This window comes from Mobula birostris, chromosome 1 (genome assembly GCF_030028105.1).
Source record: "Mobula birostris isolate sMobBir1 chromosome 1, sMobBir1.hap1, whole genome shotgun sequence".
Lineage (NCBI taxonomy): Eukaryota > Metazoa > Chordata > Chondrichthyes > Myliobatiformes > Myliobatidae > Mobula > Mobula birostris.
The window spans coordinates 38,831,415-38,855,730 of record NC_092370.1 but is presented as its reverse complement, the minus strand read 5'-3'; the positions used below and the strand labels follow the sequence as shown (position 1 = coordinate 38,855,730).

Here is a 24,316-nt window from a genome sequence, read left to right as displayed (position 1 = left end):
CCTAGAGATGCTGCCTGGCCTGCTGTGTTCACCAGCAACTTTGATGTGTGTTGCTTTAATTAATGTAATTGTTTTCTTAGAAAGAAGTACTAATGCATCTACTTCTTTTGTTTTTGTTAGCTGAAAAAAGCAGTACCACAGTTTCCTTTGAAGCTTCCTGCTAAAAGAATATTTGGAGACAATTTTGAACCAGGTGATCATTGCTATGTATTTAAAACACAAGATATAGTTAAAGCTGTTTACAATATAGCCCATTTATGGCGCCAGTGCTTTGATTTCTGTTTCTCTTTTTCCCTGTTCCAGGAATTTCAAAAATAGTATGTTTGCCTAGCGTAAATCTAAGTGTGTCATTTTATTTTGAGTATAATGTGTCACGTGAGTTTTTGAAATTTCCCAGAATAATGTTAATAGTATGTGATTCTGAAGTACAGAAGTCAGTGTTGGTTGAAAAATATTAACCTGTTCCTGATTCATTGCATTTCCTGCAGGTTGCACCAGCACAAACAGGCTTTCTTCTGCATTTGCTGAGAGACAGCTGTGATCAGACAGCAGGTGCAAGATTTTAGCTTTTTCCAAAGCTGATGTTACCTGCACAGTTAAGGATTTGATCCCTTGTGTTGATTCACACAGTATTCACAGTTCCTATAATTATCACAATATCTATGTACTACTAAAACTCTCATGCTCTGTCCGTCTATCTGTTTTGTGACCTCCAATTAGCGCAAACGGTGCATTACAGTGGCACTTTTTTTTTGGCTAAATCGAATTAAAATGTGCTAACTTACAGAATGCAGGCAAAGTTCAGGGATATATATTCATATAAAATTGCTCATTCGCCAAAAATCAACAGGCTGGCTTTCATCCGAGGGCCAATTGGCCATCATGGAAATCGGGACGCGACAGCCCGACGCATGCGTACGGCCAGTCTCAGCAGCGACACCAACCGGAGCAAAAGGGCAGGGCAGCTCTATTTCGAGGGGTCACATTCTGCTAATCACCATCAGCATGTGCAGGATTGGGACAGATCTAGCTGCCATCCATCAATAAGAGATAATTAAACCTTATTGTAATGACGTACTATGAGACACCCATAAAACCCTTTGCTGCAGTCAAAGGACAGTGGTGACTATATCACGTCCATTTAGGAGAGCACCAACCACATAATCAAGAATAATCAGCATCCTTTGGTGTTACTGCTTCATATCTTCTATCCAGCATTAGGGTAAAAAAAAATGGTCAGCCTAATTATGCCATGTGGAAAGGGAAGGGGGACATTATGGTCAAGAGATAACACCAAACGTTGTCGGGAAGCGGCAAGGAGAGGGAGAGAACAAGAATCGGATGAGGCCAGGGCCGCATGACTCCAGGATCAAAGAGTCAGGACAAAAAAAGATGAGAGGAGGAAAGACATGCACATCTCCAGGATCAGAGACAGACAACAAACAGCAGAAGAGCTGAAGAGACGGGGGATGAAAGAGCTGCACCTTTCCAGAATGACAAAAACAGGCACAGAAGGAGGAGAGAGGAAGAGACAAAGGAGCTGAGAAATACACATCTCCAGGATCAGAGAGAAAGAACAAACAGCAGAAGAGATGAAGAGACGGGGGGTGAAAGGACTGCACGTCTCCAGAATGACAACAAGAGGCACGACGGTGGCAGATAAACCAGAAATGATGCCATCAAAAGTGTCCTTCGTTAAATGAGGAGGAGCTATGTTTGCTTTGCTACGTGTCGTTCTTTAATAAACTGAGGTTTTCTACTTCAGTTTCAAAAGCAAAGCGATACCAATAGCATTCAGGAAAATTTAATGTTCATTCTGGTCTCATAAGACTGCACTACCCTTCTCTCAAAGGGTGCCCCAACAGGTCACCCTGTTGTCTAGTAATAGCTAATGGAGCCCAGAAAAATGGAGGGCTACGGTAACCCTAGGTATTTTCTAAGGTAAGGACATGTTCGGCACAGCTTTGTGGGCTGAAGGGCCTGTATTGTGCTGCAGGTTTTCTATGTTTCTATGCCATTTCTCTGGTGCTGGATTGACCAGTCATTCTGATGGCACCAACTTAATTGACTGAAGAGGAGATGCTGAGTAGATGTAAGTGTCCTGACGAAGGGTCTCGGCCTGAAACGTCAACTGCACCTCTTCCTAGAGATGCTGCCTTGTCTGCTGCGTTCACCAGCAACTTTTATGTGTGTTGCCTGAATTTCCAGCATCTGCAGAATTCCTGTTGTTAGATGTAAGATATTTTCTGTTTGGGAGGAAATAAAAATCTGAAACAATTAGTCAATTTAATATCTGAATAAGTTAATAAGTCTCCGGGTTGGATGTCATAAGAACAAAAGATAAGGCTTTTCCCCCTTTCAGTGCATCCTGAAAGGGATATATCCTTTCGAAGTGTTTCTCTTTTGAATTTTCGTTTCTCAGCAGAATTTGCTAATTCAATTTAAATGTAATGAAAGTTTATGTTCATCTGTGGAAAAATTTGTACTGAGAATCTTGATGCACGGATAGAAGTTGTATGTTTATGCTTTTGCTTGTGTGCAGAATTGCGTTCCATTTATTATGTATTGCAAATTTCCGATGAGAAATAAAGTGAGCAAAATTATTGCTTTGAACTTAGTGGATGACCACTGCTTTGGCAAGAACGTCGAGCGAGAAAGATGATGCCATTTTGATGGCATTATTCTATAAGCCTCCCAATAGCCGGAATTAAAAGAGCAGATATATAGACAAATTGCAAATGAGTGTAAACAATGGAGTTGTATTTTATTTTCCCAATATTAACTAGGATTGCCTCAGTCTATAGGGCTTTGATGGTTTGAATTCATAAAAGTTAAAGCAGTATGTTGAGTCCTTATAGGGAAGAGGTCCTACCTTCCTTGGGGAATGAAGATAAACAAGTGAAGGAAATGTTTGTGGAGTAACCCTTTGGATCTGGTGACTATAATTCAGTATGTTTCCAGGTATTCATAGGAAAAGATAAAATTGATCTTAGAGTTAAGATTTTATGTTGGTGGAAGACTAATTGCAACAGCATAATGTCTGGTAAAGGTGGATTGGGAGCAGCTCCTTGAGGACATAGCAACATCCAGTAAGTGGGAGGTGTTTAAAGGCAAGATTATAAGTATGTTCCTGTCTGGGGGAGAAAAGGAAATGATAAAGATATGACCTACGTTACGGATGAATTGTCAGGGACTGGCATAGAAAATGGAACACTACAGCACATTACAGGCCCTTGGCCCTTGATGTGCTGACTTTTTAACCTACTCTAAGATAAATTTAACCCATGTGCCTATCTAAGAGTTTTTTTAAATATCCCTAATGCATCTGCCTCTACCACCACCTCTGGCAGGTGTTTCATGCACCCACCATTCTCTGTGTAAAGTCAACTTACCTCTGACATTCCCCTATACTTTCCTCCAGTCATCTTAAAATTATGCCCCTGTGTATTAGCCATTTCCACCCTGTGAAAAAGTTTCTGGCTATCCACTTGATCTATGCCTCTTGTCATCCTGTATACCTCTATCAAGTCGCCTCTCATCCTCCTTTGCTGCAAAGAGTGTAGCCCAACCTCACTGAACCTATCGTCTTAATCTAAGGGGCCTATACTAGTTTTTGCAAATCACTTCCTTTTTATAAATTGATAGAAGCTTTTCCAATCTAATTACACTTTTCCTGTTGTATTAGTCTCATTCCTACTTTTTCTTTCCTAATCAATGATTTTTCCTCCTTCGCTAATTTCAAATCTTTTACCCCTATCTTTGACTCCATTGTTCTTTTCGGCAAAGTTGACGTAATGCTAACTCCATCTTCTTTTAGTAATTATAGTGTGGGCTGCTTGTGTTTTGGGCTATGTATTTGTTTAAAAGTGTGTTTTAATTCCTTTAGTGTTTGCTATTGCTTGCTTACAGTCAGATGTTTTATTATAATTTACAAATCTACTGTAATTAATACCTTTTTACTTTTATTTGCCTAGAATTAAGACCCTGGCTTTCAACTGCACCAAATCTTTTAATATAATTCTATTATATTATGACAAGTATTTCCTAAAGGTCTCTTAACTACAAGATTATTCTTCACCCTCATAATTATTGTACTGTCTTTATTACATTCCTCTCTAATTTCCGGATGTATATAACACCCTTCTACTTGTTTGGAGCATGCAGAATATTTCCATCAATATTTTCTGCCTTTGTGTTTCTCTTAGCTCCATGCAAATTAATAATATTTATAGAACATTTTTCATGCAACCGATGTAGTTCAAATTGTTTTACTCTGGGATAAAGTGCAGACATGAAAATAAAAGACAAAAATATGCTAGTTAAGTAAATAGTTTTTGAGCCGATGTTCCAAATTGTTAACGGAGTCTGCATCCCTTATAGTTTTAGGTATTGAATTCCATAGTTTAGGAGTGTAGTTCAAAAAAGTTGACTTGCTAATTATCTTTGATTTGATGCTTGATTTCCTGTACCTTAAATCCTTTCTCTGTTAACTGTTTCCTTTATTATCATAGCTATTCCATTTCCTTTACCATTTTTGCTTGTGTCCCAAAGTTCATTCCCAATCTTGGTCACTTAATAAACACATCCCTGCAATGACTGTTATTAGCCTATGCCTATTTATTTCTCCTTTGCCATTAATCTGCCCTTCATGTTATGAATGCCGTGTGCATTCAGGTAAAGAGACATAATTTGTTTATTTTTACCATTATTTCCCTATGGTCATATGGCTATGTTCTCTCATGTTTGTTGTATGCTGTGCCTCCTCTTAACAGATCTGCCTTGTAAGTGCTCATTTTGAAAGCTTAGGATATCACCTTGCCTTTTCTATTTGACTTCTAAATTATCTCCAAGCTGTCTTATTAGCAGCCCAATTCACTCAATTCACCAGAACTATTTTTAAGCTGAATTGCAGTGAAGTCTGTTGGAATGGAATAGCTGCCAGTTTCCTATGAATTGAAACACTTTCTTAGAATCTCACATTCAGCTCTGATTATATTCACCCCGTACTAATTTGTACTAGACTCAGGTTCTGGTTCTACTTGATAACTTAGAGTTGAGCTCTTCATACTACTCCAGAAGAACCTCTTCCTCAGTCCTGTTTGTAATCATGGATCCCACATAGACTGTGACAACTGAATCATTCTTTTCCCTTTTTCCATCAAATTTTTTCTCCAGTACTGATGAAATGTCATTAACACTGGCATCAAGTATCCCTTCCCCAGACTTGTAAATGCCGAGAACAGTATCTTGCTCACTGTACTGTAGTTAGCGTATTTGTCCCCTCTGCACTGTCTCGTTAGGTGCACACGGGCTTCAAGCATTTCGCCTTTGTTACTATCAGATTTATTATCACTGACATATGTGTGAATTCTGTTCTGTGGCAGTGGTACAGTGCTAAGACGTTTTTCAAAAATCACTGCAAGTTCTAATAATAGGTAAATCCTGAAAAAAAAACAAGGTCATGTTCATAGAGTGCTCAGAAATCTGATGGTGGAGGGGAAGAAGCTGCTTCTGAATCACTTAAGTGTGGATCTTTAGGCTCCTGTACCACCTTGATGGAAGTAAAGAGAATGGGCCATGTCCTGTAGTGAGAGGCCTTTGTGAAGGGTGCCTCTTTCTGGAGGCACCACCTTTTGAAGATATCCTCAATGGTAAGGAGGGTTGTGCCTTATGGAGTCTGCAACACTGTACAGTCTCTTTCGATCCTGTGCATTGGAACCTTCATACCAGGTGGTGATGCAACCAGTAAGAATACTCTTTGTGGTATATCTGTAGAAATTTGCTGGAGTATTGACATACTAAATTTCCTCAAACTGCAATGCTTTCTTCCCTTCTTCGTGATTGCGCCAACATGTTCAGCCCAGGATAGATTCTGAGATATTGATGTCCAGGAAATTTAGGCTGCGCACCTTTCCACCCCTCGATGAAGACTGTTGTGTGATCTCCCCAACTTCCCTTTCCTGAAGACCACAATCCACTCCTGAAGATCTCCATATTTGTTTCACTTGTAATCACATGCCTTCATTCCTCATGACTGACCTGTTCTGCAATTCTTAATCTGAGGGGTGACTGACTCTTGGAACAAAGTGTCGAGGCAGCTTATCACCCTGATACATTCCATGTATAGATCCCAGACGCCAGCTCTGTCACTCAGTCCCCCATCACCCAGGACACACCCTCTTTTCATTGCCACTATCAGGGAGGAGGTACAAGAACCTGAAGACACAGGTTCAACATTGTAGGAACAGCTTCTACCCCTCTGCCATCAGATATCTGAACGGACAATGAACCAGTCATGAACATTACCGATTTTTTGCTCGCTGTTTATACCACTTCTTTAATTAAATTTTTATATATACTTAATGTTATAATTTAAAGTTTTTAATGTATTGCACTGTACTGCTGCTGCAGAGTAACAAATTTTATGGCATGCCTGTGACGTTAAAACTGATTTTGATTGAATTCTGAACTGATGTCCCTTGAGCTGCATGTATTTGCTACAATTTTGATTGTCATGCATCCAGGTGCTTTCAATTACCTTTCATTCTGAATACCCACATACTTTATTTACAATAGATGCTTGTTTTGCCATGCTTATCTCAAATTAGTAATTAGTAACTATCTGTACTTTCAGTGTAATCACTAATCTGGGTTTAATTAGGGGCACCAGAGTAGTGTAGCAGTTAGCGCAACACTGTTACAGCTCAGGACGTTGGAGTTCAGAGTTCAATTCCAGTGTTGTCTGTAAGCAAGTTTGTACGTTACTTCCCTTGGTTTTCCTCCAGGTACTCCTGTTTCCTCCCGCGCTCCAAAGACTTGCTGATTAGTAGGTTAACTGGGTAATAGTAGGTAAATTGTCCCATGGTAAGGATAGGGTCAAATCAGTGAGTTGCTGAGCAGTGCAGCTCAAAGGGCTGGAAGGGCCTGTTTCACACTGTATCTCTAAATGAATTTAGAGATACCAGTTTAGTTAAAGGAATATAATTGTCAATTAGTGTGAATCCCCTGTAAGATGGAGAAAAGTAAACTGCAATTCTCACTAACTAGGCTGTCTCAGGCTCACTATTACTGTATATTAATGCACAGGGCAAGAAGTAACCTAAGTATTCTAAATCCTGTAGCATTTTCTTTAAGTGTAACGCCCTAGTCTCACTGAAGCCTTTATTAGTTCCAATTTAAATAAACTGATATTGCTTTGTAGTTTTCTAATAGTTTGTCAACATGAGTAGAAGAATAAAAATTCTTTCAACTTTTATTTTTAACAGCTTTTATCAAGCAAAGAAGAGCAGGATTGAATGAATTCATTCAGAAAATAGTATCAAATCCGTCATTAAGTGAAAAGTAAGATTTATTTCTCTAATTCCATAAAATGATAACCATTTTCATTTTAATTGACTTCTGGGAGGGGTGAGGAAGGTTAGGGCAAATAAATATGTTATTATCTGCAGCTAAGAAAGCTTACAATTATTTAGCTGGATTTAATTTATGGATTGTGATTTTATAATGTTTTCTTAAAAGCTTCTCAGAATTGTTACTCGAATGAAAATTCAGGGATGGATTTTGTTGATCAGGTATCCTCTTTCTACAAGTGTGTGGTCTTCCCTTTCCTGTACTTACATGCATGATCTATTTGTGAAGGGCATAACTTGAAGGCCTGAATGGGCATCTCAGACTGCAGCCACTTGCACTCAGCAACCATCGGGTCTGAACAGCAATGGATGAGAAAGTTCTGATCCCAGCATTCTTTGACTCTTATCCTAGCTTTGTCCACAATAGAAGCAGGGAGCAATTATTAAACATTCTAAAAAGTTTCTGACACTCAGAGAACTTCAGAAGGATTAAAATTGAAGAAAAATGGAGGCACAATATGTAGCGGTCAGCATAACGCATTACAGTGCCAGCAGCCTGGACTCATTTCCGCCATTGCCTGAAAGGAGTTTGTACGTTCTCCCTGTGACCAATGTGGGTTAGTAGGTTAATTGGTCACACAGGTGTAGCTGGGTGGTACGAGTTTGTTGGGCTGGCCTTGTAACTGTGCTACATCTCTAAATAAAAATACATTTTTAAATATTTTTGTAAAATGCTGAATGTGGGGGAAAATGTAAAAAAGGCACAAAAAATTAAAAACATTAAGCTAAAATCAAATAATTAAATGAAGTAACTTACTTTCTGTATTGTCATTTAATCCTTCAGCTTCATAGAACTCATTGAAGTAAGGCACTGACTACAGGCTCCGGAGCGAAAGGCTCTTCAGGCTACTTTGGGGCAAAGTACGAGAGGTTATTTACCCCCCACCCTCCGGCATTAAGTGTGCTGGATGTATATGGAGTCTATTGGAAATGTGAACTGATTCAGCCATCAGAAACTTTCAATAATTTCCACACCTCAACTTCTAAACAGGTCTCTGCTATCAAATGGCAAAATGCTGACAGTCTGCTTGGAAGCTCATTATTAACTAGCAAGATCCACACCATGTGATTAAAATAGAAAATGCTCAACAGATCAAGCAGAATGTGGGAAGCAGAGTTAGCGTTTCACCTCTGAGGCCTTTCACTGTTTATTGATTTCTGGAGCATGTCAGTGTGCAGCATTTTTGCTTTCCAGCGAGTGGTTGGTATTAGAATGTTCAAGTCAGAAGCCAGAACTAGCATGGGAAAGGATAGAGTCCTTGTGTTCCCCCCCTCCCCCCGCATGTAATGAGAAAGCAGCTAATAAAACAATATCACCACATTCAAATTATCCTCATTAAATCAGAGCAACAGTTTCTTTGTCAAACCTAGTCTGTAATAGCTGTAAAGTCCGATATTGATTTTTGTATTGTGAACAGACAACAGCAGTGAAATTCCTGTAGTTGAACAGATACAAGAGATGCTGAGATCAGATAGGATTGTTAACTTACAAGATCATCTTAAATTCAGTGCCATGTAGTTAATAATTTGGTACTTGTATTGAGAAATGCAAGAACAACAGATAGTAAAGATTATACATGGACAGATAGATGCTTTATTGATCCCAAGGGAAATTACAGGTTCAGAGTAGCATTACACGTGCACAGATATACAAATATTAGAAGAGAAGTAAAAAGGAATAAAAAAAAGTTACCTCAAACAGTTTAATTGGGGGGGGGGGGGGGGGTCATCACTTCCCCAGCTATAGGTTGACTCATTATAGAACCTAATGGCCGAGGGTAAGAATGATCTCATACAGTACTTTTTTGGAGCAGAGCAGTTGTCTTAGTCAATTGCTAAAAGTGCTCCTCTGTTCAGCCAAGGTGATATGCAGAGGGTGAGAAACATTGTCCAGAATTGAATTGAATTGAATTGACTTTATTACTTGTATCCTTCACATATATGAGGAGTAAAAATCTTTACATTACGTCTCCACCTAAATGTGCAATGAGCAATCTATAATTTGTAATAAATAATATATACAGCAGGACAGTCAATATAAGATTGAAATGCAATTGTGTCAGCATGAATTAATCAGTCTGACGGCCTGGTGGAAGAAGCTGTCCCGGAGCCTGATGGTCCCTGCTTTTATGCTGACGTACCGTTTCCCGGATAGTAGCAGCTGTAACAGTTTGTGGTTGGGGTCACTCAGATCCCCAATGATCCTTCAGGACCTTTTTACACACCTGTCTCTGTAAATGTCCTGAATAGTGGGAAGTTCACAACTACAGATGCTCTGGGCTGTCCGCACCACTCTCTGCAGAGTCCTGCGATTGAGGGAAGTACAGTTCCCATACCAGGCAGTGATGCAGCCAATCAGGATGCTCTCAATTGTGCCCCTGCAGAAAGTTCTTAGGATTTGGGGGCCCATACCAAACTTCTTCAACCATCTGAGGTAAAAGAGGCGCTGTTGTGCTTTTTTCATCACACAGCTTGCATGTACAGACCACGTGAGATCCTTGGTGATGTGTATGCCGAGGAACTTAAAGCTGTTCACCCTCCCAGCCCCAGATCCATTGATGTCAATAGGGGTTAGCCTGTCTCCATTCCTCCTGTAGTCCACAACCAGCTGCTTTGTTTTTGCGACATTGAGGTTGTTTTCTTGACACCACTGTGTCAGGGTGATGAATTCTCTGTAGGCTGCCTCGTTATTATTTGAGATCAGGGCAATCAGTGTAGTTTCGTCTGCAAATTGAGGAGCACCTGTGTTGAGGGTCAGAGGGGCAGAGGTGAGGGACCCCACTCTTACCACCTGCCGGTGATCTGACAGGAAGTCCAGGATCCAGCTACACAAGGCAGGGTGAAGGCCGAGGTCTGTGAGCTTCTTGTCGAGCCTGGAGGGAATTATGGTGTTGAATGCTGAACTGTAGTCCAAGATCAGCATTCTCACCTAAGCATCCTTCTTCTCCAGATGTGTAAGGACAGTATGTAGAGCAGTGGTTGTTGCGACATCTGTCGATCGGTTGTGTCGGTAGGCGAATTGTATGGGGTCCATTGTGGATGGTAGCAAGCTGCAGATGTAGTCCTTGACCTGTCTGTCAAAGCATCTGCTTATTATTAAGCAACACACATCAAAGTTGCTGGTGAACGCAGCAGGCCAAGCAGCATCTGTAGGAAGAGGTGCAGTGGACATTTCAGGCCGAGACCCTTCGTCAGGACTAACTGAAGGAAGAGTGAGTAAGGGATTTGAAAGTTGGAGGGGGAGGGGGAGATCCAAAATGATAGGAGAAGACAGGAGGAGGAGGGATAGAGCCAAGAGCAGGACAGGTGATAGGCAAAAGGGGATACGAAAGGATCATGGGACAGGAGGTCAGGGAAGAAAGACAAGGTGGGGGGACCCAGAGGATGGGCAAGAGGTATATTCAGAGGGACAGAGGGAGAAAAAGGAGAGTGAGAGAAAGAATGTGTGCATAAAAATAAGTAACAGATGGGGTACGAGGGGAAGGTGGGGCCTAGCGGAAGTTATAGAAGTCGATGTTCATGCCATCAGGTTGGAGGCTACCCAGACGGAATATAAGGTGTTGTTCCTCCAACCTGAGTGTGGCTTCATCGTTACAGTAGAGGAGGCCGTGGATAGACATGTCAAAATGGGAATGGGATGTGGAATTAAAATGTGTGGCCACTGGGAGATCCTGCTTTCTCTGGCGGACAGAGCGTAGATGTTCAGCAAAGCGGTCTCCCAGTCTGCGTCGGGTCTTGCCAATATATAAAAGGCCACATCAGGAGCACCGGACGCAGTATATCACCCCAGTCGACTCACAGGTGAAGTGTTGCCTCACCTGGAAGGACTGTTTGGGGCCCTGAATGGTGGTAAGGGAGGAAGTGTAAGGGCATGTGTAGCACTTGTTCCGCTTACACAGATAAGTGCCAGGAGGGAGATCAGTGAGGAGGGATGGGGGGGACGAATGGACAAGGGAGTTGTGTAGGGAATGCAGAGAGAGGGGGGGAGGGAAAGATGTGCTTAGTGGTGGGATCCCGTTGGAGGTGGCAGAAGTTACGGAGAATAATATGTTGGACCCGGAGGCTGGTGGGGTGGTAGGTGAGGACCAGGGGAACCCTATTCCTAGTGGGGTGGCGGGAGGATGGAGTGAGAACAGATGAACATCGACTTCTCTAACTTCCGCTAGGCCCCACCTTCCCCTCGTACCCCATCTGTTACTTAATTTTATGCACACATTCTTTCTCTCACTCTCCTTTTTCTCCCTCTGAATATGCCTCTTGCCCATCCTCTGGGTCTCTCCCCTCCCCCCCCCCCCCCCCGTCTTTCTTCCCGGACCTCCTGTCCCATGATCCTCTCGTATCCCCTTTTGCCAATCACCTGTCCAGCTCTTGGCTCCATCCCTCCCCCTCCTGTCTTCTATCATTTTGGATCTCCCCCTCCCTCTCCAACTTTCAAATCCCTTACTCACTCTTCCTTCAGTTAGTCCTGACGAAGGGTCTCGGCCTGAAACGTCGACTGCACCTCTTCCTACAGATGTCGCTTGGCCTGCTGCGTTCACCAGCAACTTTGATGTGTGTTGCTTGAATTTCCAGCATCTGCAGAATTCCTGTTGTTTGCTTATTATTAAGGTGAGTGTGACAGGACGCCGGCCTGTTCAGACATGTTACCTTGGTCTTTTTAGGTACAGGGACAATGGTGGATGTTTTGAAGCAGGAGGGCACTCTGCACTGGGAGAGGGAGAGATTGAAAATGTCTGTAAACACACCTGCCAATTGTGCCGTGCACATCCTGAGTACCTGCCCTGGGATGCAGTCCATCCCGCAGCTTTGCGACTGTCCACTCGTTGGAAACACCAGCGTACTTCAGCCACAGCAATGACCAAGGTGCAGGTCACTTCAGCAGCTCTCCTCTGGTGCTCAGTGTTGGCAATATCAATATCAAAAAGACTTAGTTCATCTGGGAGAGAGGCAGCGATGTTAGAAACATCACTGCATTTAGGTTTGAAGTGGGTGATTGTGTGCAGACCTAGCCATAAGCTGCGTGTGTTTTTGGTGGAGAGTTGTTGCTGGATCTTGTCCCTGTATTGTTGTTATTGCTAGGATTTTCCATGGGGTGTTTTGTTTTATCACAGTCTCCATTGTGTCCAGTTTGACTCCTATAACATAGCTTGCCTTTCTAATCAGTTTATTGAGCCTGTTGGCATCACTCATGTTGATGCCATTGCCCTAGCACAGCACTGCATAGAAGATTGTACTGGCGACAACAGACTGGTAGAACATGTGAAGGAGAGGCCTGTATACTCCAAAGGACCTCAGTCTCCTCAGGAAGTAGAGGTGACTTGTACAGAGCCTCTGTGTTGGTTCTCCACTCAAGTCTGTCATCCAGGTGCACTCCCAGGTACTTGTAGGTCCTCGCCACATCCACGTCCTCAATATCAGTAGTAACAGGGAGCGGTTCAGGCTTGGTCTGCCTAAAGTCCTTCACCATTTCCTCTGTCTTACTGATGTTGAGCTGCAGATGATTCAGCTTGCGCCATTTGACAGAGTCCTGTTCCAGGGCCCTGTATTCATCCTCCCATCCTCCCTTTATACACCCAACTATTGCTGAATCATCAGAGAATTTCTGCAGGTGACATGACTCAGTGTTGTATCTAAAGTCTGAGGTATACAGGGTAAACAGGAAGAGAGCTAATGGAGTCCTCTGTGGGGCCCCAGTGCTACCTGACACACTGCTCTGAAGCTGCACAAGCTATCCATTATCCAGGGTACAATGGAAGTGCCAACCTGCATTGAGCGGAGCTTTTCCCCCAGCAATGAGGGTTGTATGGTACTGAAGACACTTGAGAAATCAAAAGACCTGATCATCACAGCGTTGTCCTGCTTATCCAAATGGGAGTTGGCTCTGTTCAGCAGGTAGATGACAGCATCATCGACTCCAATGTGCTCCTGGTATGCAAACAGCAGGGGATCGAGGGCTGATCTGACCAGGGGTTGGAGGTAAGCCAGGACCAGCACCTCTAGAGCCTTCATGTATGAGATCAGGGCAACTAGATGGTAGTCATTCATGACTTTTGGTTGGCCTTTCTTGAGTGCTGGGACCACACATAATGTTTTCTACACAGTAGGGGCCCTTTCCCACTGAGACTCAGAATGAAAATGCGCTGGTATGTCATCTGCTTATTTTGGGTAATTAGCGTTGCCCCATACTTATGATGCCTGAAATTTCTCAGCAGCTAGGAGAAATGTATACTGGGAGATAAAAGAATGGAAAGTTGGTACAAAATGAGGAAAATCGTTCATCAGGGGATCAAAGCAAGTTCAGGAGACCATATTGATGGTACTAATGCTAACTGCTAAATTCCTTTGCAAAGAGCTGGTCCAGCTCTCTTTAGAATATGATGTTTGTGCAGTTTCTGATATTTGTAACCATTGATTCTACTTGTTTTATTTTACTCCAACATCTAACAAAAATTTATTTCCTGGAGTATTAAGGAAACTGCTATTGTTTGTTTTCAGTTTCGAAGTTCGAGCATTTCTTCAAATGGATAACCCAAAGAATCAGTCTGATCTATCAGAAGATGAGGATGAAAAGCCTGGTCACATGGTACTGTACATGCAGAAAATTTGTAGATTTAAACTGTGCATGCTACCTTAGAGACTGGCATTCAGGGTCCTGTATTGATCTAATTCATTATCATGCTTGAGATTCTAAGATGTTTATGTTTATCAACAGCAACATTCTACCTCTGAAAGTATTTATCTTGGTCCCTCAGGAAATCCACAGTGAGTACACCTTAGAATCATAGTTATTTATATATGTTATTGTATTGAAAATGTACATTAAGTCTTGTGTGTTGTGCTGTTGAAATTATATTATGTATTACAATTTTGAATGCGTTGTGTATTTTAACTCTATATTGCATAATGGAGAATTTTGATTTTTCTTGGGGTATTTCAGAGCTAAACCAACAGACTTTGTTTTCTTGAAGCTAATTGGCAAAGGAAGCTTTGGCAAGGTGAGGTTGTTTAAATGTTTAACTTCAGCTTCTGTTTCTGTGTAAGTTAACTTTTTGTATGAATTTCAGAAATTGAAAGTCTACCATTTTTCTCCAAGGATGAATCATCTGGATTATAACTATAAAATTACTTTTGTTAGGTACTACTTGCAAAACACAAAGCTGACGGTAAACTTTATGCAATCAAAGTCTTGCATAAGAAAGTGATCCTAAAGAAGAAAGAGGTAATATTATAAACTTGACATACTGCGATTTATTTATTTTAGTAGCTTATTGTTTTCATGGTACTTTACTAGTTCTTAAAATATTCTCTTAATGCAGCAAAAGCACATTATGGCTGAGCGTAATGTGCTGCTGAAAAATGCAAAACATCCCTTCCTGGTTGGACTTCATTATTCGTTCCAAACCACAGACAAGCTCTACTTTGTCCTGGATTTTATTAACGGTGGGGAGGTAAGTATTATTACTTGGATTGGTAGGCAGTGATAAATCACTGAATTATGATTTTCTTCATATAACAGCAGAGATAGATTGTAGTATGTTTAACATATGAAAATTGGCACAGATACTGAAATGAAAATTCAGTATCATAAAACTCAGATGAGGGTCAGCAGTTTAAGTGGTTTAGCACAGACTAGATGGGCCGAAGGGCCTGTTTCTGGGCTGTACTTTTTGATGACTCTATAAAAGCAAACAACTGACATGCAGAACCACTAACTAGACACATTTGTAGATATAATCTTCCTGTTTATTTTGATGTATCTGTTTTATGCTTATTTTACCTTTAGCTTGGTCATTGCTATGTAAGATGGTGCAGGTAATCTGTTCCTTGTTTCAAAATGGTGTGCAAAACTGCACTTGCGATTTCCTGTAAACAAGCTTCTTGCCTGTGTAAGTGCAGGTAATCTCAGTTCATTAACTTCACTTGCCCTCTGATGGTTCTGACCTAAAAGTTCTTAACTTTCAAAAACGTACAATGGACCTTTTTACTAAAACATAAAATTTAATTCCCACAATCAAATTTGCTATGATCTGAAGCCAACTTCCTATCTTCTGGTTTCTACATTTCAAAAACAGGAGCTTATTGAGTATCGCTAATATTCATAACATGTATTAGGTCCTGTTCAGTATCTATCTCTTCACTCAATTTACAATTTGCTGTTACCTCTTGTAAATTTCTTTTATTTACATCCCTCCTTGCCTCCTTTTTTCTCTCTCCTCATCTCTGTAACCTCCTCTAGTCCTCTACATAATTTGGACCTCTCTATATACGGCATCTGTATATCTCAATTTATGCTCCAAACATGCCTTCAACCTTCTAGTAGTTCCTTTCTGAGCCCTTTACCTCTCAGTTACTTAAGGACATGAACTCTACTTCCATCAAACCTTTAGTCAGCCCTGCAAATGTTTCTTCTCAATGTCATTTCTTGTCTGATTGCAATACTATGAAGGACCCTGAGATATTATACTAAGTTGAAGGCACAATGTAATGCAAGTTGTGGGAATATTATTACATCTAATGCAAGTTGAAGGTTTTCCATTTTAGCTGTAATGAATCTGTTGTATGTTTTTTTAAAAAAAAAAGTTCAGCCTATTAACTTGACATGAATATGGTATTTTTCTTTTCATGGTTGCGTGAGTTAATGTACTTATCCTATATGAATTTTAGTTGTTTTTCCATCTACAAAGAGAGCGCTGCTTCCCTGAAGACAGAGCCAGATTTTATGCTGCAGAAATAGCCAGTGCACTGGGATACTTGCATTCACTCAATATTGTTTACAGGTAAACTATCACTTCGAATTCAATGCAAAACATCACTCTGAATTATAAAGGCTGAATTTTACTTCTAGGTAATACAAAACAATAAAGTAAGAGCAGGATGAGGCCAGGTAATGCCTCAGGTCTGGCTCACTGCTGTACTTGGAATCTAACATAAAGCTGCTTTGCTAATTGCTTGCTGTACTTGGACATTAACTTCTCGTGCTTTATGCACAAGGACACCCAGGTCCTTCTGAACAATGACACCTTTCAATTTTGATCCATTTAAAAAAAACATTCCTACCAACATGAATGACAAAATATATTCCATCATATGTGAGCTTCATGTGTTACTTAGACTGTGTTGTCTTGAAGCCTTGAAGCAATTTTTGCACAGGCCACCTGGTGTTTATTTCATATATATAAAACTTAGGCTCTGCTTCCAAATCATTGATATAGATAATAAACATCTCCTGTACCCTATGAGTTTCCAATGGATTCTTATTTTTGGTCTATGAGTACATTACCCCCGCCCCCCCCAAACCCTTGTGCTCTAATTTGGTTATTGATCTCTTGCGTGGCACATTATCGAAGGCCTGCAGAGTATCTAACATGTACCACATCCATTGGTTCTCCCTCATCTTTTCTGCTTGTTACAGCCTCAGGAAAAGACCTCGACTAGTTTTGGCATTTGATATCTAGAGTTTTGAGGAAATTGAGTGCCTGTAACTGATCAATATTTAAGCTGCTTGTGGATTTTGTCATTATGCTGATGCTCTACTCAAGCATGATTAGATGACCTTATATTTGTCACATGTACAATGCTCTTTTTTGTGTCAATGACCAACACAGTCCAAGATGTACTGGGGGGGGGGGTGGTCAGCCCACGTGTCACCATGCTTCCAGTGCCACGATAGTATGTCCACAACTTACTAACCCTAACTTGTAAGTCTTTGGAATGTGAGAGAGAACCAGAGCACCTGGAGGAATCCCACGCCATCATGGAGAAACATGCAATCTCCTTATAGACAGCAGCAAGAATTGAACCCTGATCTTGGAGCTAGCACACTAAAGCAAAAGTGATCTGATCCATCATGATCTGATCTGAAATCCAGCTATTACACTTTTTCTTCTATGCTTAATGCTACAAACAAAGACTTATTTATGTGAAGAGGTGTATTCATTCCCCAGTGTATGGTATTTGAACATATTTGACCAATAAAAGTTGTAACGAAAACTGGAGCTGAGGTATCCTGATTGAACCCAAACTACTGTGCTCCTTTTGGTGAGTGAGTGCTGCCTGATGGCACAGTTGTTTCCTTCAACTGTTCGGAGTTCAATTCCAACGCTGTCTGTAAGAAGTTCATCTGTCCTTCCCTGAGTGTGTGAGTTTCCTCCCACAGTCCAAAGACATGCCAATTAAAAATCAACCTGTACAAAACACTGCCACCAGTAGTCAGTTCCAGAGTTGAAGACCCTTGGTTAAAAATTGACTGTACCTCTTCCTAGAGATGCTGCCTGGCCTGCTGCGTTCACCAGCAACTTTGATGTGTGTTGCTTGAATTTCCAGCATCTGCAGAATTCCTCGTGTTTGCGTGGCTAACAATCTGTTGAGTTTATTGTCATGTGCACAAGTATGCACAGGTGCAATGATAAATTTACCTGCAGCACTATCAGATGCACATAGTATCAAATAAGTAGCATTCACAGGAAAAACAACTCAAACGTTATATATAATTTTGCAAGAAAAAAATTGAACAAAATAGGATGTTTAGTGCAAAGTAATCAAAGTGGTCACTGTGTTGCATGAACTGTAGTGACTCGGGTTGTGCTAGTTGGGTCAATAACTGAATGTTCAAAAGGTGGTAGCAGTTCATTGTTCTCGATGTTGGGGAAGTCCAGAACGAGGGGTCACAGATTGAGGATAAAGGGGAAGCCTTTTAGGACCGAGATTAGGAAAAACTTCTTCACACAGAAAGTGGTGAATCTGTGGAATTCTCTGCCACAGAAAACAGTTGAGGCCAGTTCATTGGCTATATTTAAGAGGGAGTTAGATATGGCCCTTGTGGCTAAAGGGATCGGGGGTATGGAGGGAAGGCTGGTACAGAGTTCTGAGTTGGATGATCAGCCATGATCATACTGAATGGCGGTGCAGGCTTAAGGGCCGAATGGCCTACTCCTGCACCTATTTTCTATGTTTGCCTCTTGTAGGTACTACCAATCGTAAGGAGGGATGTGCCAACGATGTATTGGGCTGTGTCCACTACTCTCTGCAAATTCATGCATTGCTGATCATGTGAATTACCATACCAAACCACAATGCAACCAGTCAGGATACTTTCAACAGCACATCTGTCAAAGTTTGTTAGCGTGTTTGGTGACATGCCAAACCTTGTTAACCTTCGAAGAAAGTAAAGACACTGACGTGCCTTTCATATGCTGGGCCCGGGACAGGTCATCTGATATGTTAATACTCAGGAATTTAAAGCTGCTAACTCTCTTCCCCGTTGATCCCCCATTCGAGACTGGCACGCATTTGCCCTCCTTCTGCTTCTTGAAGTCAGTAATCAGCTCTAGTTTTACTCATGTCGAGCGAGAGGTTGCTGTTGCATCATCACATAACCAGGTGACCTCTCTCGCCTTGGGTAATATTACTCATGTGTCCTGTGATTATTGTGTGTCCTGTGATTCATCCAACAGCAGTGGTGTTGTCAGTGAATTTGTACATTGCATTGAAGCCCCCATTTCAGAATGCGTCCCACTGGTGAGATTAGTGTTGTATACGTTTGATTCACTGTAATTATACTGTAAAGTGAACTAAAAACTTGATCATTCATTGAACTAATCAGAATCAGGTTTATTATCACTGTCTATCAACAGAAGTAAAATCTGTTGTTTTGCAGCAGCAGACAGTACAAAGACATAAAATTACTATAAATCACAAAATAAATAGTACAAATATGGGGAATAACAGGGCCATGTTTAGGGACCGTTCAGGAACCTGATGACTGAGTGGAAGAAGCTGCAGCAGTCTGTAGCCTCTTGCATTTCTGTGTATTGGAGTATCCATACAAACCTGTCAGAATGCTCTCCACCATCTATAGAAATTTGCAAGAGACTTCAGTGACATTCCAAATCTCCTCAACTACTAATGAAGTAGAACCGCTGGCATGCCTTTTTCATGACCACATCAATATGTTGGGCACAGGTTATATCCTTTGAGATGTTGACAACCATTTTTGCTTTTGTTACTTTCATCACTTAATGTGGTATTAAGTGATCAACTATTTAATTTGATTTTAAAGCCTATGAGAAAAATTGTAATTTTATTTCTTGTTCTTGGAATAGGGATTTGAAACCAGAAAACATCCTTTTAGACTCAAAGGTATGTACGTATGTGAATTCCCTATTGGTTAAATGTGCAATGAAATTTTAGTAATGGGCATATTGTGTAAACTTCAACTTCATTTTTGGTAAATGATAGCAAGTTAGGATGAAATGGGGACAAATGTTAGTTACTATGTTTTGATAGGTTTAAAGCTTGTAAACATAGAAACATAGAAAATCTACAGCACCCACAATGCTGTGCTGAACATGTACTTACTTTAGAAATTACCCATAGCCCTCAATTTTTCTAAGCTCTATGTACCTATCCAGGAGTCTCTTAAAAGACCCTATCGTATCTGCCTCCACCACCATTGCTGGCAACCCATTCCACGCACTCACCACTCTCTGCGTTTTAAAAAAAAAAAAAAAAAAAAAACTCTGACATCTCCTCTGTACCTACTTCCAAGCACCTTAAAACTGTGCCTTCTCATGTTAGCAATTTCAGCCTTGGGGGAGAAAGCCTCTGACTATACGATCACTGCCTCTCATCACCTTATACACCTCTATCTCGTCACCTCACATCCTCCATCGCTCCAAGGAGAAAAGGCCAAGTTCTCTCAACCTATAAAGAGGCTTTCAGGAAAGAGAAACAGACTAAAGGGTGTAAAGGTAGGAAGGTAGAAGAGCTACAGTGTGTGTACTTCAATGCAAGAAGCATCAGGAACAAAGGTGATGAACTGAGAGCTTGGATACATACATGGAATTATGATGTTGTGGCCATTACAGAGACTTGGCTGGCACCAGGGCAGGAATGGATTCTCAATATTCCTGGATTTCAGTGCTTTAAAAGGGATAGAGGGGGGGAGGAAGGATGGCATTACTAGTCAAGGATACTATTACAGCTACAGAAAGAGTGGGTAATGTAGCAGGATCCTCTTTTGAGTCAGTATGGGTAGAAGTCAGGAACAAGAAGGGAGCAGTTACTCTATTAGGAGTATTCTGTAGGTCCCCTGGTAGCAGCAGAGATACCAAGGAGCAGATTGGGAGGCAAATTTTGGAAAGGTGCAAAAGTTACAGGGTTGTTATCATGGGTGACTTTAACTTCCCTAATATTGATTGGCACCTGATTAGTTCCAATGGTTTAGACGGGGCAGAGTTTGTTAAGTGTGTCCAGGACGGATTCCTGTCACAGTATGTTGACAGGCCAACTAGGGGGAATGCCATACTAGATCTAATATCAGGTCACAGATCTCTCAGTGGGTGAGCATCTGGTGGACAGTGACCACCGCTCCCTGGCCTTTAACATTATCATGGAAAAGGATAGAATCAGAGAGGACAGGAAAATTTTTAATTGGGGAAGGGCAAGTTATGAGGCTAGAACTTGCGGGTGTGAATTGGGATGATGTTTTTGCAGGGAAATATACAATGGACATGTGGTCAATGTTTAGGGATCTCTTGCAGGATGTTAGGGATAAATTTGTCCCAGTGAGGAAGATAAAGAATAGTAGGGTGAAGGAACCATGGGTGACAAGTAAGATGGAGAATCTAGTCAGGTGGAAGAAGGCAGCATACATGAGGTTTAGGAAGCAAGGATCAGATGGGTCTAAAGAGGAATATAGGGTAGCAAGAAAGGAGCTTAAGGAGGGGCTGAGGAGAGCAAGAAGGGGGCATGAGAAGGCCTTGGCAAGTAGAATAAAGGAAAACCCCAAGGCATTCTTCAGTTATGTGAAGAACAAAAGGATGACAGGAGTGAAGGTAGGACCAATTAGAGATGAGGATGGAAAGATGTGCCTGGAGACTGTGAAAGTGAGCGAGGTCCTCAATGAATATTTCTCTTTGGTATTCACCAATGAGAGGGAACTTGATGACAGTGAGTACAATACGAGTGAGATTGATGTTCTGGAGCATGTTGATATTAAGGGAGAGGAGGTGTTGGAGTTGTTAAAATACATTAGGACAGATAAGTCCCCGGGGCCTGACAGAATATTCCCCAGGCTGCTCCACGAGGCAAAGGAAGAGATTGTTGAGCCTCTGGCTTAGAATCTTTATGTCCTCGTTGTCCACGGGAATGGTATTGGAGGATTGGAGGGAGGCGAATGTTGTCCTCTTGTTCAAAAAAGGTAGTAGGGATAGTCTGGGTAATTATAGACCAGTGAGCCTTACGTCTGTGGTGGGAAAAGATTCTTAGAGATAGGATCTCTGGGCATTTAGAGAATCATGGTCTGATCAGGGACAATCAACATGGCTTTGTGAAGGGCAGATGATATCTAACAAGCCTGGTAGACTTCTTTGAGGAGGTGACCAGGCATATAGATGAGGGTAGTGCAGTGGATGTGATCTACATGGATTTCAGTAAAGCATTTGACAGGGTTCCACATGGTAGACTTATTGAGAAAGTCAGAAAGCATGGGATCCAGGGAAGTTTGGCCAGGTGGATTCAGAATTGGCTTGCCTGCAGAAAGCTGAGGGTGGTGGTGGAGGGAGTACATTCAGATTGGAGGATTGTGACTAGTGGTGTCCCACAAGGATCTGTTCTGGGACCTCTACTTTTCATGATTTTTATTAACGACCTGGATGTGGGGGTAGAAGGGTGGGTTGGCAAGTTTGCAGATGACACAAAGGTTGGTGGTGTTGTGGATAGTGTAGAGGATTGTCAAAGATTGCAGAGAGACATTGATAGGATGCAGAAGTGGGCTGAGAAGTGGCAGATGGAGTTCAGCCCGGAGAAGTGTGAAAGTGTGAGGTGGTACACTTTGGAAGGACAAAGTCCAAGGCAGAGTACAAAGTAAATGGCAGGATAATTGGTAGTGTGGAGGAGCAGAGGAATCTCGGGGTACATGTCCACAGATCCCTGAAAGTTGCCTCACAGGTAGATAGGGTAGTTAAGAAAGCTTATGGGGTGTTAGCTTTCATAAGTCGAGGGATAGAGTTTAAGAGTCGCGAGGTAATGATGCAGCTCTATAAAACTCTGGTTAGGCCACACTTGGAGTACTGTGTCCAGTTCTGGTCACCTCACTATAAGAAGGATGTGGAAGCAATGGAAAGGGTACAGAGAAGATTTATCAGGATGCTGCCTGGTTTAGAGAGCGTGGATTATGATCAGAGATTAAAGGAGCTAGGGTTTTACTCTTTGGAGAAAAGGAGAATGAGAGGAGACATGATAGAGGTGTACAAGATATTAAGAGGAATAGATAGAGGACAGCCAGCGCCTCTTTCCCAGGGCACCATTGCTCAATACAAGAGGATGTGGCTTTAAGGTAAGGGGTGGGAAGTTCAAGGAGATATTAGAGGAAGGTTTTTTTTTTACTCAGAGAGTGGTTGGTGAGTGGAATGCACTGCCTGAGTCAGTGGTGGAGGCAGCTACATTAGTGAAATTTAAGAGACTACTAGACAGGTATATGGAGGAATTTAAGGTGGGGTTTATATGGGAGGCAGGGTTTAAAGGTAGGCACAACATTGTGGGCTGAAGGGCCTGGACTGTGCTGTATTATTCTATGTTCTATGTTCTATCCTCATAAGGCATGCTCCGCAATCCAGGCAACATCCTTGTAAATCTCCTCTGCACCCTTTCTATAGTTTCTACGTCCTTCCTGTAGTGAGATGACCAGATCTGAGCACAGTACTTCAAGTGGGGTCTGACCTGTGTCCTATACAGCTGTAACATTACCTCTCGGCTCTTTAGCTCAATCCCACGGTTGATGAAGGCCAATGTACTGTATGCCTTCTTAACCACACAGACAACCTGCTCAGCAGCATTGAGTGTCCTATGTACTCTGACCCCAAGATCACTCTGATCCTCCACACTGCCAAGATTCTTAACATTAATACTACATTCTGCCATCATATTTGGCCTGCCAAAATAAACCACCTCACACTTATCTGGGTTGAATTCCATCTGCCACTTCTCAGCCCAGTTTTACATACTATCTATGTTCCGCTGTAACCTCTGACAGCCTTCCACACTATCCACAACACACCCAACCTTTGTGAAATCAGCCAATTTACTAACTCATCCCTCCACTTCCTCAACCAGGTCACTTATAAAAATCATGAAGAGAAGGGATCCCAAAACAGATCCCTGAGGCACACCACTGGTGACTGACCTCCATGCAGAATATGACCCGTCTACAACCACTCTTTGCCTTCTGTGGGCAAGCCAGTTCTGGATCCACAAAGCAATGTCCCCTTGAATCCCATGCTCCTTACTTTCTTAATAACTTTTACATGGGGTACCTTGTCAAATGCCTTGCTGAAATCCATACACACTACATCTACTGCTCTACCTTCATCGATGTATTTAGTCAAATCCTCAAAAAAATTCAATCAGGCTCGTAAGGCGCGTCCTGCCTTTCACAATCATATTATGCTTCTCCAAATGTTCGTAAATCCTGCTTTTCAGGATCTTTTCCATCAATTTACCAATGACTGAAATAAGACTCACTGGTCTATAAATTCCTGGGCTTTTTCTACTCCCTTTTTTGAATAAGGGATCAACATCCGTAATCCTCTAATCCCCCGGAACTTCTCTCGTCCTCATTGATGATGCAAAGATCATTGCCAGAGGCTCAGCAATCTTCTCCCTCGCCTCCCAAAGTAGCCTGGGGTATTTCTCGTTCGGTCCCGGTGACTTATCCAACTTGATGCTTTCCAAAAGCTCTAGCTCATCCTCTTTCTTAATGTCTGTATGTTCAAGCTTTTCAGTCTGCTGTAAGTCTGCCCAACAATTGCCGAGATCCTTTTCCGTAGTGAATACTGAAGCAAGGTATTCATTAACTACATCCGCTCCCTCCCCCGGTTCCGTACACACTTTTCCACTTTCACACTTGA

General features: G+C 41.7%; 1 protein-coding gene across 1 annotated transcript in view; it reads left to right on the top strand.

Annotated features, from left to right (window-relative positions):
• sgk3 (serum/glucocorticoid regulated kinase family member 3) overlaps window positions 1-24,316 on the top strand; it is a 95,696-nt gene that overhangs the window by 52,536 nt on the left and 18,844 nt on the right. Inside the window, exons 4-12 of the mRNA XM_072254406.1 lie at window positions 121-193; window positions 7,266-7,341; window positions 13,905-13,992; window positions 14,122-14,171; window positions 14,347-14,404; window positions 14,545-14,628; window positions 14,726-14,857; window positions 16,074-16,186; window positions 19,511-19,547. Of these exons, the coding sequence (XP_072110507.1) occupies window positions 121-193; window positions 7,266-7,341; window positions 13,905-13,992; window positions 14,122-14,171; window positions 14,347-14,404; window positions 14,545-14,628; window positions 14,726-14,857; window positions 16,074-16,186; window positions 19,511-19,547 (711 nt within the window). The remainder of the gene's footprint in view (window positions 1-120; window positions 194-7,265; window positions 7,342-13,904; window positions 13,993-14,121; window positions 14,172-14,346; window positions 14,405-14,544; window positions 14,629-14,725; window positions 14,858-16,073; window positions 16,187-19,510; window positions 19,548-24,316) is intronic.